The sequence below is a fragment of the Vanellus vanellus genome, assembly GCF_965231255.1.
Source record: "Vanellus vanellus genome assembly, chromosome: 8".
NCBI lineage: Eukaryota > Metazoa > Chordata > Aves > Charadriiformes > Charadriidae > Vanellus > Vanellus vanellus.
Window position 1 is genome coordinate 24,409,832 of NC_138913.1, and position 14,390 is coordinate 24,424,221.

The 14,390-nt window shown below is 48.8% G+C and overlaps 1 protein-coding gene across 1 annotated transcript; it reads right to left on the reverse strand.

The window, feature by feature from the left end:
• Window positions 1–7,922: 7,922 nt before the first annotated feature.
• Window positions 7,923–8,852, reverse strand: LOC309674736 (G-protein coupled receptor 35-like; the record flags this gene model as incomplete). The annotated part of the gene is made up of 1 exon (XM_082486858.1): window positions 7,923–8,852. The coding sequence occupies exon 1, from the start codon at window positions 8,847–8,849 to the stop codon at window positions 7,923–7,925; it is 927 nt and encodes a 308-aa protein (XP_082342984.1). The 5' UTR covers window positions 8,850–8,852.
• Between the last annotated feature and the right edge of the window lie 5,538 nt (window positions 8,853–14,390).

Genomic DNA, 14,390 nt, shown 5'->3' on the forward strand with positions numbered 1-14,390 from the left:
GCAGCTGGTGAGAATGGCCCTACCTGGAGCCTCTGGCAAAAAGCACCAGGGGAGACTCGAGGTCGACCCCTGGGGTTCTGGAGTCAGGGATACAGAGGATGCGAAGCCCACTATACCCCAACCGAAAAGGAGATATTGGCAGCATACGAGGGGGCTTGAGCTGCTTCGGAAGTGGTTGGCACTGAAGCACAGCTCCTCTTAGCACCTTGACTGCCGGTGCTGGGCTGGATGTTCAAAGAAAGGGTCCCTGCCACACATCACACAACTGATGCTACGTGGAGTAAGTGGATTGCACTGATCACCCAGCGAACTTGAATGGGAAACCCCAATCGCCCAGGAATACTGGAAGTGATCATGGACTGGCCAGAAGGCAAAGATTTCGGAATATCACCAGAGGAGGAGGTGATGCGTGCGGAAGAGGCCCCACCGTATAATACACTACCAGAAAATGAGAAGAAACATGCCCTGTTCACTGATGGGTCCTGCCGTATTGTGGGAAAGCATAGAAAGTGGAAGGCTGCTGTGTGGAGTCCGACACGACGAGTTGCAGAAGCCACTGAAGGACAAGGTGAGTTGAGCCAGTTTGTAGAGGTAAAAGCCATCCAGCTGGCTTTGGACATTGCTGAGCGAGAGAAATGGCCGGTACTTTACCTCTATACTGATTCATGGATGGTGGCAAATGCTCTGTGGGGGTGGTTACAGCAGTGGAAGTAGAGCAACTGGCAGCGCAGAGGTAAGCCCATCTGGGCTGCTGAACTGTGGCAAGATATTGCTGCCCGGACTGAGAATCTGGTTGTGAAAGTACATCATGTAGATGCCCACGTCCCCAAGAATTGGGCCACTGAGGAACATCAAAACAACCAGCAGGTAGATCAGGCTGCTAAAATTGAAGTGGCTGAGGTGGATCTGGGCTGGCAACGTAAGGGCGAACTATTCATAGCTCGGTGGGCCCACGATGCCTCAGTCCATCAAGGAAGAGGTGCGACATATAGATGGGCTCGTGACCGAGGGGTGGACTTGACCATGGACACTATTGCCCAGGTTATCCACGACTGTGAAACGTGTGCTGCAATTAAGCAAGCCAAGCGGTTAAAGCCTCTTTGGTATGGAGACGATGGCTAAAATATAAATATAGCCGTGCCTGGGCTATAAGAGGTGCTAGCCGGGAGGGGGTGGGGGGGGGGGGGGGAGGGGGGCAGTCGCCACTTGAGGTCGGGCTGCGGCTGTGCGGGTCAGGTCGGTGCGCTGCGCGACGGTACTGTAATCGCATCCTTATACTCCTCCTCGGTGTTATTTTTTTTTTCTTCTTCCCTTTGGCTGTTCTGTTAAATTACACTATCTCAACCCACGAGTTTTGCCTTTTTCTGCCGATTTTTCCGCGGCTGTGGGAGTTGAGCGAGCGGCTGTATGGTTCTTTGTCGCTGGCTGAGGCCAAACCACGACAAGAGGACAGGCCAGTCCCTGCACTGGGGACAGCGCTTGCGAACTGTCACCATCAGCACCAAAAGTGACGGAGCAAAGTAGGGCTGTTTTGTTGCTGTTGTGAGCCCTGCACCAGGAAACTGCTGCTCCCCATTGCTCTTCTGACACCGGCAGAAACCTTCATGCTGTCGGTGCATTCGCCAGTGCTAAGGGGGAGGTTTTAAATGCACAAAAAAGCTCTTGTGATTTCTCTCTTCTGTATATGCCGACTGGTATGCTGTGTCTTTGTGCAGCTGGAAATTGAAGAAACTTGGCCAAGCACAAAAGGGATGCGCACTCTTTAGCGTGTGGCTTGCGTAGCAGAAGAGCAATTCCTCCTTTGGTCACTTTTACCTAAAAAAAATAATTTAAGAAGTTAAATAGGGAAATGTTTCAAGGGAAACTAGAGTAAGACGTGAGGAGTTTGTGTGTTTATGAGGAAGAGGAAAGTACTGAAATACACCGGTGGCATTAAATCAGCCTGGGGTTTACTGGCAAGAACTAAAACCAATGTGAATTAATCAAAAACCAGAAATGTGCTGGATTTCATAACTGATTTCAGTGTCATCACCTCAAATCTACGTCACAATGATTGTGTAGATAAACTGGCACCAGCAGCACAGTCTGAACCTGGGGTGTGCCTTTAAATGCAAAATCTGAGAAACCACGATTTGAAAGACTGCTTTTTGTGCCGTGCTCTCATCTCCATGGGAGACCTTTTCTCTTTTTAACTTTATTTTTTATTTAAAACCAGAGGGGGATGCTGCCTGGTGAGGATCCCTGTCCCAGGCAGGCAGGTGGTGGGATCCACTTCCCTTTCGCTGGGAGAAGGCAGTGGGTGTTCAGGGAGGCGGGTGCTGGGGTGGCCCTGCCCTGGGCAGCCCAGCAGGAGGTGGGCACCTGGATGCAGGGGAGTGCATTGCCTCCAGGGGATTTTTTTGGCAGGGCCCCCATTTCCTAGATTGTGCTTCACCTAGCAGGGAAGTTAAGCAACCGCCTCTACTGGGACCTCCCTGCTGGGACTGAAATAGCTCTGAGGTCCCTGATGTAAGAGGTTAAAAAAATATATCAGAAAAAAACCCAAACATGCATACCTGGAGCAGTGCTGTTGTATTTGAGCTCCCCTGTCCCTTCTTCCAGGGCTGGGACCGCTGCAGACCACTGTCCCTCCAGGAGACAGGAGGTGAGATCCCCCTTGCTGCTCTCTGTCTACTGAAAATATCACCTGCTTTTCCCAAAGGGACAAAATCCAGCATTTGTGTCCAGCCAGCTGGTAAAAGAGAAAAATTCCAGGTATGTTATTAAAGTCAGATATAACTTTTATCATTGCACAGTTTATTGCACCTTTGAAATCTTTCAAAGTTCTGTTTCTTTAAAAACGAAACAGAAGCCAAACCCCACCCCCTTTCTAAAACTGCTAAAATATTGTGAATATAGCTGTGTCATGTGAGATGAAAACGTGTTAGCGCAGTGGCAGAGAGCAAAGATCCCAGTGATAGTGAAAGGCCACAGCTGGCGGGTGCGTTCCTCCCAGGCACAGAGCTCTCTCTGCCGCCCCGGCCCCTTGGCACAGGGTGGTACCGCGGGTGGCCTCGGGCTGCCTGACAGCGGGGACTGGGACCCAGCCCCTAAGGGCATCTGAAATGCCACTCAAGTCTGATATGGTCGGTGCCCAGAACATGAAAGGAAGCAGCCTTGAAGTAGTAAGATAAAGGGCTTAATTCTTCATGATTACTCAATTGCCGTTGGGAGAATAGAAAAGCATTGAACATCAGCCACGTTCCTCCATTCACCAGAATAACAGCAAGGAAAGGAAGTGAGCATCAGTAAAAGATGTAATTTACCATTAAATTATACCTTAAACAATAATCTCTTCCTTCCTGCCCCAAGATCCCTCCTGACCTTCTTCTGCCTCACTGCCCTGCCCTGCCCTGCCCACGGTGGCTGGTGAGCAATTGTCTGTTGCCGCCTCTCTGCTGTGAAACCACATTAGATTATGCAGTCCCCTTCCTTCTGCCACCCAGGGCTCTTCTCAGAAGAAATTATCGAATAACCTTTGCGACAGACAGAAGTGTAAATGCGTTAACTTAAGCAGGTCATGAAACAGCTACAGCAATGAGGAGGAGCTGTGTGACCCACATGGGGTGTGCATGATGGTGTCCTGCCCTTCTGAAGCATGTCACTCTGTGATGGAGACATGATGCAGTCTCTCTGCTGGGGCACTGAGAAAAGCTGGTCCTTCGGTCCCTGGTCAGTGCAATGTGACTTTTGCTGGAAACATGATGTTTCTGGAGCCCATTTTTGTACAGCAATATAAGGCAAGGGTTAAACAAGTGGCCCCGGGCTGTGGCACCCACCAACGGCAAGAGACGTACAGACTTGCAGGTGCAGTTTTGAGGTTCACAAAAATCAGGCTTGAAATATCTGTGCCAAATTTTTACCAAACCAAAGCAGGGAGCCTGGCTTGAAAGCCAAGGGCCAGAAAGGCAGAAGTATGAAATGCTTGGCTTGGTAGAAAAATGTCAGCAGACAGAAGCGAAACAGGAGTTTTGAAGTTAGCAAAGCTGCTGGCAGACTGCTCCTGGGGTTTCTGATGGACAGGGTTGCAGATGCTTCAGGCTTCTAGCACTTTTGAGGATGAGGAATGCATGGTGTCAGATGCAGTCTCCGGGTGGTGCATGCAGTGCCTACACAGGACAGCTCATCCCTCTGGAGTGACTCAGTGATGTTTCTGAGCCTTTATTCAGAAACTGAGACGTAGGAATGCTCGTATCTCAAGCTAACGGCAATGAGCCACCTTGATTTTCACTTCCCCAGAAGTGCCCTCTTTTTCTGTCTTCGATCATAGCTTCTTTGAAGTATGTCACAGTTTTTTTGGTGACAGCTTTCACACTTTCCCCCCCACCTCTGACATTCAGCTGAACTCTCATTTTTGGGTCAGCTGCCCTGATTCAGTACTTGGCAGCAGGGTTCATTTAAAATGTGACAGCAAAAGCAAACGGAAAGCCCCAAGCAAGAAGACTGGTGTGAGACGTTACCAGACCTCTGTGAGCAACAACATGAAAGCTAGAGGGAGGTTTGGATGTGTTGCTACGCTCTGTGTGTGTGTCCTGCCTGTGCAGCCACCTCCAGTGTGCTGCAGCAGCTGCACTCATGCTTTCAAGTGATCTGTTTTTGTAACAAGTCCATTCAGTGCTTGTGAAGGGTATCAAATTGGTTGTGTCCAGCTCTGTCGTCAGACTTCATAGAGTTAGAATTAATATAATATAGGAAATGCCAGTGCAAGATGTTTGTGCCTACCTGTGTCCTGTAGCTGCTGCGAGGGCAGGGTGGCCCTACGTGGACAGGATGTAGTCATGCATGGTGGGAGATACCTGCCTCAGCCAGCCTGCGGGCTATACGTCCAGCCCTCCCCATCACTTGGAAAGTGTGAGGTTGATCTTGTCCAGACTTGGCTCCAAAGGAATCTGGGAAGTCTGAAAGATAGAGCACATCCTCTGCTAAGAAGGTTAAGTTGCACACCTTTGAAAGCTTGGCGGATGCGATGAGGTAGCTAGGTTTTTGCAGCAAGATCAAAGCAAGCCAGGCAAGGCCTGCTCCGCCTGGATACTTATGCTCTGTCTGTGCGTGGGGTGGGGGCTGTCTGCCTTCCAGCCAGTGGTGAAAGAATCGGTATCGTGTTGGCAAGTGCTCCTTGTCTCCCAGAGGTTGCTGAGCCCACCAGAAATGTCTGCTACTGTAGATTGCTGCTGCCTCCTCACTGCTTTATTCATCCCTTAGCTCTTCTCTGTATGGTGTGGGAGAGCTTGGTGAGATGCATTATGAATTTAGAGGACATTCCTACTAAACCAGCCCAAAAGCTCCAGGTCGAAAAAAGCATAATCCAGTTTTCTAGCTGGTAAGCCTGTGGGTGTTTCTTGGTCCTCGTGCCACATATTTCAGCCCCAGCCCATCTGAATCCCTGATTGCCCTGTACTGGGACAGACAGTGCTCAAATGGCAAAGAACAGAGATTTTGGTCCTATGTCAAAGGGATAGTTTATCACACCTCTTTTTTTTTTTTTTTTTTTTGCGAGTGAAACGTGCTCTCCTGCCTCTTTGCCCTCATTAACTAGCTGCTCCTGGGCAGTCACTAGGAGCAACGGTGGTCCTGCTCAAACCTGCTGCAGAGGCAGGTGAGGACCACCCCTGCATTCCCTGCCCAGCACCATCCTGCACTGGCACAACCCAACTGTATCCTCCACAGCCCCTCTGAGGCTCCCTCCCTCTCCAAACCTCAGTAAGCCTCTGAGGGCTCACTGCTGTACGAAGGCTTTGGTGTGAGGTTTCTGTGGTGAGGAAGTTTTGCTGTCTTTGACCAACTGTTCATGGTACATATTTCTGGGCGAATGGCTGCTAGAGGGAGGGGCGTTACTCGAGCGAGACTGCTTAGCAGAATCTGCTCAGAAACGCTTTGTTTGTAGGCAGCTTTGTATCTCCTCCACCCATTTAATTAGCGGTTACTGGAGAAGTATTTTGTTCCTGCGCATCTAAAATAGCAGTTTGGTTTGTACAGAGCTTTCACCATCCACACCCATGTTGGTGAGATGGGAGGTGTAGAAAAAACACACTGGCAATCAGGTAATCTCTCAAATCACTGCTCTCTCAGCACACAAATCCCATGCCGGGGAGGAAATCTTAAAGGTATGTTTAGCCTTATTGGGGAACAGTCCGTCAAATGAAAGTCACAAAAGTATATATGCACTACGAAGATGGAGGAGACCCATCAGCACACAGGGCTGGGGTGGGCAAAGTGTGAGCCCCACTGCACCACGCTGAGCAGTGTGAAATCACTGCCAGGGCCATGCCTCACCTCAGGCTGAGCCGGGAGGAGATACCATCTCTGCATGCACAGCGCCATTTGTTGCTGCTGTGATGTTTTCAAAGAAAATGTAGGGGTAGAAAAGGGGAGAAGCCAACCTCTTTAAAAGGTCTTTTTTGCAACCAGACCCTCTCCTACTCCCCATCCCCATTGTGCGGTGAGTGAAGGCGAGACCCTGCTTTCAGATTTTGGTCATGATAAAGCAGATATCCCCATTTCTACCTGAATCTCTGGCAAGTGTGGTGAGAAGCCTGCATCTGCTCGGGAAGCTGTCAGGGCTTTGCTGCTGTCCTGTTTTGCTGGGCAGTGGCACAGGCACTGCCCTGGGTGGATGGAGGGCCCTACTCAACAGGCCAGGTCTCTCCTTGACTGGTTTCCTCCATTCGGCGTATGCCTTGAGTAGGAGGGGATGCAAAGGCTGAGCTGGGTGCGGGGGCTGTAAGGCTGCTTAGGTGGTGGCAGGGTTTGACCCAGCATGTGCAGGCAGATGGAAGCCCAGTCTGGGTTTGGGAGGTGTGAGTGGAGGTGTGTGCCTGATATGTCCCATCCCATGTGGCCCGGGGCTAGTTAGCAGTTTTACCTGCTTAGCTGTTTGTGGGTAAGTGCATCGTAGGGTAGCAAGCACTGCTCTGCCTTTGAAAATCCCAGTCTCCCTTACAGCTCATACACCCCGCCCCTTGCTTGGACAGAGGGGAGATGAGCTGTCCCTCTTGGGGACAGACAACAGAGCAGGTCCTGTACCACCTGATCTCCTGCCTTTTCCATTTAACTCATTAAGAGACTGAGCTCTGTACCAGTAGCGTGACTTTATTTATGTTAGTTTCTTTGGAGCAGCTTGCTGCCATTTTCTTTAGACAGTCCTTTACATTATAAAGTTGCATAGATCCCTAATACAGATTCCTTATTCCCACTGCCCCACCCCAGCTCTTTGGACAGTAGTTTTAATGACATTTGACTCAAACACTTTTGATGTAAAGTTTTTCCCCCGTACAAGGAACTGCACTTTCTTCTGACCTTGTATTAAAATTGATGGTCATTTTGTAGTTGTTCGGTAGTATGAATGGTGGTGTAAAGTTGTCTAAAGCAGGCTAAATCTGCCTCTGTTACTGTGATTGTGCGTTATTACCAACTAAAATACAAGATGTTTCTGACTTATAAAAATATCCTCCTTTCTTTTTCTGCAGTGGTTTCACTTTGACTTTTTTTTCTTTTTTGATATTTGGAATAACCTCTGTTTCTTTGTCACACCTACTGTTGCATAAAAACTGATCCAAAGTGGGGGCAAGGGACAATAAAAACCCCTTTACCACTTGTTGTATTTTTTGAGAGTTTTCTGGGAAAATGAAAGTCAGTTCTTGCAGGGGAAAGCTGTCATTTTTCTCAAATTTGCATAAGGCAGAGAATTATCAGTAACAAACAGCGAACTGCTGTGGTTGTCTGAATCAGGGCTGATTTTCATGCATCTGAATCCTTCCCGTTTAGCAGAAAGTCCCTTGATCCCACTCACACAAGAAAAAACCCTGCGAAAGCCTATGGACTCCCAGCTGAACTTGGACGTAGCAAATATAAAATATGTGCTGTGTGTTTTTTGCACTAATGCGTTATGCGTGGGAGCTTAATTTCACTGAAGCACTGGCTTCAGATTTGGACTTCGCTAGCTTGGGAGATGCTTCCTTAAATTCCTTGTTGACAAAGTAGTAGCAAATAGCATCCAGGCAGCAGTTTGTGTTGGCAAGGACTGAGGCGAGGTGAACAAAATTATTAACCCTCTGTATTGCAGAGCAGTTGGAGCTGATGGAGTCCATTATAAAGCGAAGGAGATGCCCGAGGTAAAGAGGTAAAAAGCATACGATGAACACAGCCATGTTGGCAGACACGATGTAGACAGCCTTCCTGATTAGCTTTTCTTCGTGACACTTCTCATTCTTCTTTCTCATGAGTTTTGCAATGACTTGTATGGAGCAATAACTCAAGATGATCAATGGTATGAAAAACCCTACAATAATAGCACACAGTGTAATCACTGAGGGCTTAACGGAAGATTTTTCAAAGCAAAGTTGATCTTCTCCTCGGTCCTCTAACTTTTTAATGACGGACATCACACAGATGATGACTATCCAAAGAAGTCCAGAGGCAAAAGCTGCCTTCAGCGGCGACCTCAGCACCTTCGCTTTCAAAGGGTACTTGATTGCGAGGTACCTATCAGCTGCTACGACTGTGATGATACCGATGCTCATTAAGCGGTTTATGAAATAGCAGCCTTCCAGAACTAGGCACCATCCACCTACCTTCAGCTGATGGAACTGGGAGAAAGTTTTAAAAGGCAAAGTAAAGAGCAGCAAGCAGTCAGCCACAGCCAAGTTGACCATGTATACTCTGGTTTCTGTCCATTTGTTGAGTTTGCAGCAGAACACCCACAGTGCCAACACGTTCAGTAAAATGCCCAAAAGCAAAACTGGGATGTAAACGCACAGCTGGACAAGAGGAAAGCTTTCATAGGCTGTGATATTGCAGCTGCTGAGGTTCATTTTGGGGGTATTAAGAGGCACGGTTCCTGCAAAAGCAGATTAAACCTTTTAGAATCTAGACTCTTGACTGAATCGGTGATTAATTCACATAGTTCAGGGCTTTACTGACAGTGAAAACCAGACCATAGAGATGACTTTACAGAGCAGAGCTGGCTGTCGGGTACCTAGCGGGAAGGGGAGGGAGAGGGACACGAGCCTGATCAGTTGTGGAAGAGAGAAAAGCACAGGTTTTTGCTGAATCCCATGCGGGGAAGACTGCTCGTGGAGGGCAGCAGGGGAAAATGCTTGGGCTTCTTTTAGGCCAGACACGGATCAGGCAGTAGCATGTATCCTGCAGCTAGCAGTTATGTGAGCTGTTACAACCATCTGATAATGGAAAAGGGATGCCTAAACCCAGCTCTCATCCCTTCCCTTATAGTGGTGCTCAGGAGAAGCCAGCCAGCATCCTTGTATCTCAACGAGATGTGCAGCAAAAGGACAGCCGTCCTCTCTTTCAGTCCTGAGCTGTCTCCGTCACTTCTCATTAGTGATAAGAACAATTATGAGTACAAATCTCATTAGTTTTAGCTGCCATTGAATCATGTACTCAGTGGCAGCATATACTGGTCTGCAGCAAGACTCAGAGTACTGGGGTCTGCATGCTGATTTTTAAGGACCGTGAAAGTTGGTCTTCATCTCAGAAGCATTAGAACAATCTGCCACAATTCCAAGACAAAAAAACCCCACCAATTCCATGGCAAGAAATGTGATCAGCAGCCAAGTGAAACAGAGATGAGCTGTATCTGGTCTGGTGGGTGGTTTTATCACCCTGGATCTAAGGGCAATATTGCTGATTGCCCTCCTGCTTTGGAGAAGTTAATGCAGGAATATATTGCAGGTGGAACTGTTCATGGACAGAGAAGACCTGGGAGGTCTGAGATTTTGGATTTTCCCTGCAAGGGGAATGTGGCTCCATGGGTGTAGGTTCCCAGGGCTCAAAAGCATCCTGAGCGAGCAAACTGTAGGGCAGTGCTGCAGCATCTACATGCTAGCAGCTCTAGGCTAGCTTTGAAAATCATGCTGCTGAGGAATAATGCCAGGAGACCTCTTTGGAGGTGAGGGAATGTGCTACAGCTGATACCTGCAGCAGCTCTGTGCTTTGGACACAAGGAATGAGTTACAAGCCCAGAAGATATAAGGGTATATCGTAACAGACAACAGGAAGATGTAACAAAGGTTGAGACAGCCCTTAAGCATCCAAAACATGTCTAATGTGGTCAGTATCCAAATAAGCCTTTGAAAATACACAGGCTCCAGCCCTCACTCAGTTTCTTTACAACCATTTTGGTGTCCCACCATGGCTTGGGAAAGGCAGTGCCTTGCAGAGCTCAAAAAATCACGTCAGCAAATAGCCAGGAGGAATTACCTGCTCACTCGCCGTCCTCGGAGAGAGTGAATATTCCTCCAGAGCAACTGCGGTGCGGCATGCAGGCAAGATGAGCCTTCCTAGTGCAGCTCCTGACGTGTGACCACTGAGTTGTCCTGTGGTGACCATTTGCCGGTGGCTGTGGCACCAGCAACACCAGTGGAGGAAGCACCCCCGCCGCTCCTCATTGCATTTCCCCGGGGGTTGAGCTTCCTCTGTCACCACTGGCATGGCTCGTACCACCCCCTGTTGACTGAGGAGCCTGCAATAGCCCTGCAGCAAGGTGAAACGCTCATCTGCTGTGCGGCCCTCCAGCAGTTCCGCCAGCGATGGAGGAATGGCTTTGGGTTTTTCCTTTGATTTACTTTCCAGTGCCTGATGTCTCACTGGGCAATGCCCATTGACTTTCCTCGCCCAACAGGCTGTGCACATTGCTTGGAGGGGACCCGTTGCCCTGGAGGGTCTTGAGGTCTTCTCTCTGCCTTCTAGACTGCCACTCCTGCTGGGGCTGGAGCAGGGACTGCCTCCTGCTGTCACACTGCTGAGCCCCAGGACACAGCAGCCCTGGCGGGCCCCCAGTCCCATCCACAAAACTGTTGGAGGCGTGAGGGCTGTGGTTTGCAGGCAGTTTTGTGATTATTATAACTGGGTTTCACTCTGAATCATGGTAATTCTCTCATCTTCCACAGTTCTCATCAGTCAGAAATTCTGAGAAAACGTGGCACCATGACCCTGTGACCTGCTGACTTTGTGACTGCTTTGTGGTTGCACGTGTCTGCTGGCCAGGGTCTCCTCCTTGACTGTCCATTGCAACCCATTTACAAGAAGGGTTCAGACAAGGTGATCAACAACCTCGAAGTTCCTGCTGTTAGTACCTTGAATTGCTGTCTTGGGCAAACACGTTTCCCCTTTCCGCTTTCCAGGTCATCTTAGAGCATCTTCAGGAGTATTTCTGCATTGTCTGTCTGCCCATTACAAACCAGGCTTTGAGATTAATTCCTTGCCAGTGTATAGTCGGTATAAAGCTTAGCTTAAATACTTCTGAGTTTCCAGGGACTGCTTTTGCCTTTCTTGTGGCTGCTTATAAGTAGTTACTGACCTGTTAGTACACCCACTTCATTGATCTCCAACCACCATCATTGTCGTGTCATGGTCCTTGTTAGTACTTTAGTTTTCAAAGTCATCCAGCTCCTGGGTTGTGATAGTTTCACCACTGTACAGAAAATACTTCACTTTGCATCATCCTCAGGTGTTGTCCACTCCCTCCTATTGCCCATGTCAAGGCAGTCACTACTGGTATCAACCATAAGCAGTCAAAATCAAGCCTGGAGCTCGCTCGCTCATAGCATCTCTCCAGTGTGATGCTTTCCATCCGCAGCTTGGTGCTCTGGTCACCAGACAAGGGCAGCTATGTCTCCCATCAGCCTGGTGAGGCTTCAAGGGAGGGACAAACCATGTCATCAGGCACAAAGCAGCTGCCTGTGATCAGCAGGTCCAGAGCAACTCAACAGCAGCTACCAGTAGGGAAAGCTATGATGAAGTGTTTTCTGTGGAGAACTTACATGTCTCCTGGTGTGGCTCTCAGGTCTATGTCTGATTCCTGGACACCCCTGGGTCAGGATGCTCATGCTTCTCTCCACCTCAGCTCCCCATCAGCCACCCTTGCAGCTGCTTATGGCCCGCTTCTTTCATCCAGTTGCAGGTTTTGTCACCTCTGCCATGGACCAATAACGCTCACTCGATATTTTCCCCTGCCTCTGCAGTTGTCAGCCTGTCTCAGCCCTGCCAGTGCTGTCCCCATGTGGCGCAGCGCAGGTGACACTCATGCTGTTTCCGCACTTCCTTGCTGGCATCTCTCCAGCAGGGTAGTCCAGGGCCTACAGCACCGCTGAGTACCAGTGCCTGTACAAAGTGCATTGCCGCTTGCAATGTGCTCCAAAGCACCTTTTACTGGCACCAGTGTCTACCACATCTTGGCTTGAGAAGTGTTTTTTTTTTTTTTTAGTGAAAGAAGCCAGTGGGGCAAAATACTCCTGTAAGATGAAGCACCACTTAACTTGGGCCTTTCTGTTTCTTCCCTCCCATTTAATGTTATTCAGTCACGTTGTGAAACTGCCCACTTTTCAGATCTGAGCGTAGCAGAGCTGTTCCTGGCCAGACCCTTCCCTTTCTTTCCCCATCCTAGAGAAGGGACTGCGTTTGGTGGTCTCTGCTCCCTGATCCTATTTTGGCTGACTTATTTAAAAGCCTTGTTGCTGATGTGAGATTTCGTGTGGCGATTCCTTTAAAATGCTGGACTTCTCGGGTTCCTCACCCTTACTGAAAGTTGTGACAAGGTAATTGGATAGTTTTCAGGACCTATCTGGACAATTTTATTGTTTTTAGCAGCAGCAATACTGGGTGATCTCACTTCTTTGCTCGTAATTTGTAGGTAGCTTTTCATATCTAAGGGAAGAATTTGCGAAGACCTGTTTGATCTTTACACTTCTTGATCTCTAAGGCTTATTTCTGTTCTGCACAATCATTTTTCCTTCCCTTGTAACCTCTGCCTGATGTCCTGCTTGAGGTTGTTTCCCAGCCAAAGAAAGCCCTTACGAGGTTTTCCTGTGCTCCTGGTGCAGATTGCTAATAAACAGGACAGCTCAGGTTTGATGGGCTCCTGCCTCCTTTCCCTGCCAGGGAAGTTCTCAGTGTCCTCTGCCTCCCTGCTGGCTACATCTGCTGGCACATCACAGTGGGACGAGGCCTCTGGCAAGGTACGAGAGCTATTGGTACGCCCTCCATATGTATGTGGGGGACACGGGACACCACGCTACCCTGCGGCATTCGGGTTCTGCAGTGCCTCTGCCCTTTGTGGTTTTTTCCCTGCCTTTCTCACAGGAAAACATGCTGTTGCAACAGCAGATCTTGACCAAAACAGAACTACAGGTTTGGGAGCAGAATGCGTCAGTCTTATTTTTAGCGTGGAAAGCCTGTGAAACGGCAGTGTTAGGCTAACTGCATCAACCTCACGCAATGACCTGGCTGTTGAGTTTGTTCCCCTTTCCCCTTCCTTAGCACCATGCAGGAACTGAGCCATGGCAGATAGCGCACTCGCAGGGCGCGCTATACTGTAGCCCTCTCTCTATTCCTGCAGCATCAATGCTGAGCAGGAGGATTGTTCTTCATTTAGAACAAGAGGAAATGGCTTCAAGTTGCACCAAGGGAAGTTTAGAATGGATACTAGGAAGAATTTATTCACTGAAAGGGTCATCAGGCATTGGAACGTGTTACCCAGGGCGGTGGTGGAGTCCCCATCCCTGGAGGTATTTAAGGGTCGTGTAGACATAGTGCTTAGGGACATGGTTTAGGGGTGGGCTTGCCAGTGTTAGGTTAACAGTTGGACTAGATGATCTTACAGGTCTTTTCCAATCTAGGAGATTCCCTGATTCTGTGATTCTGAAGGGATCAGGCACATCCCTCTGTGCAAACATACCAGGGAGGGCATGGCAAAGCCTGTGCATCCCAGCTGCCTACTGCTGCTTCGGTGCTTGCAGAGTCCCCTGGAGGTGGCTGGGCAATGCTCGCAATTGGAACAACTGCGCTGCACTGAGAAACCAAAACCCCAGATATACCTCCAAAAACCTGAAAGCAGCACCCAACTTGCTAAAATGAAGAACTCCCTGATATGTGTCCTTCATCCCCCCAGGAGAGGAGTGCTGCTGGAGCCCAAACTTCTGGTGAGAACTCAGATTTCAGGCCTGCCCAAATGCCACCAAACAGCAAAGTACTGTCTTATGCCAGCCCCTACCTTCCCTGCTTAGAAGGGCAAAAAATGCTAAATCTGATGGCTACTCACTTAGAAGCAAGATTCTGGATTACTTTGTAGGCTTTTCCTTGTGGGTTTTTTTGTTTGTTTGTTTGTTTTGTTTGTTTTGTTCAAGCCTAAATTTTGACTGCAGCATCAATTTGCTCATTTAAAGTTTAAACCATTGTTAGCATTTTTTTCTTTTAAGAGGCAGAGAGATTACATCTCGCTGAAATGTTAGCAGAATGCAGTGGTCCAGCCCTCTTGTTGGAGCTGCTGATGGACTGTGGCTGCTGCTCCCCTCTATCATTAGCCAGGCTCTTGTGCTAGAAAATGGGAAAGATTTGTG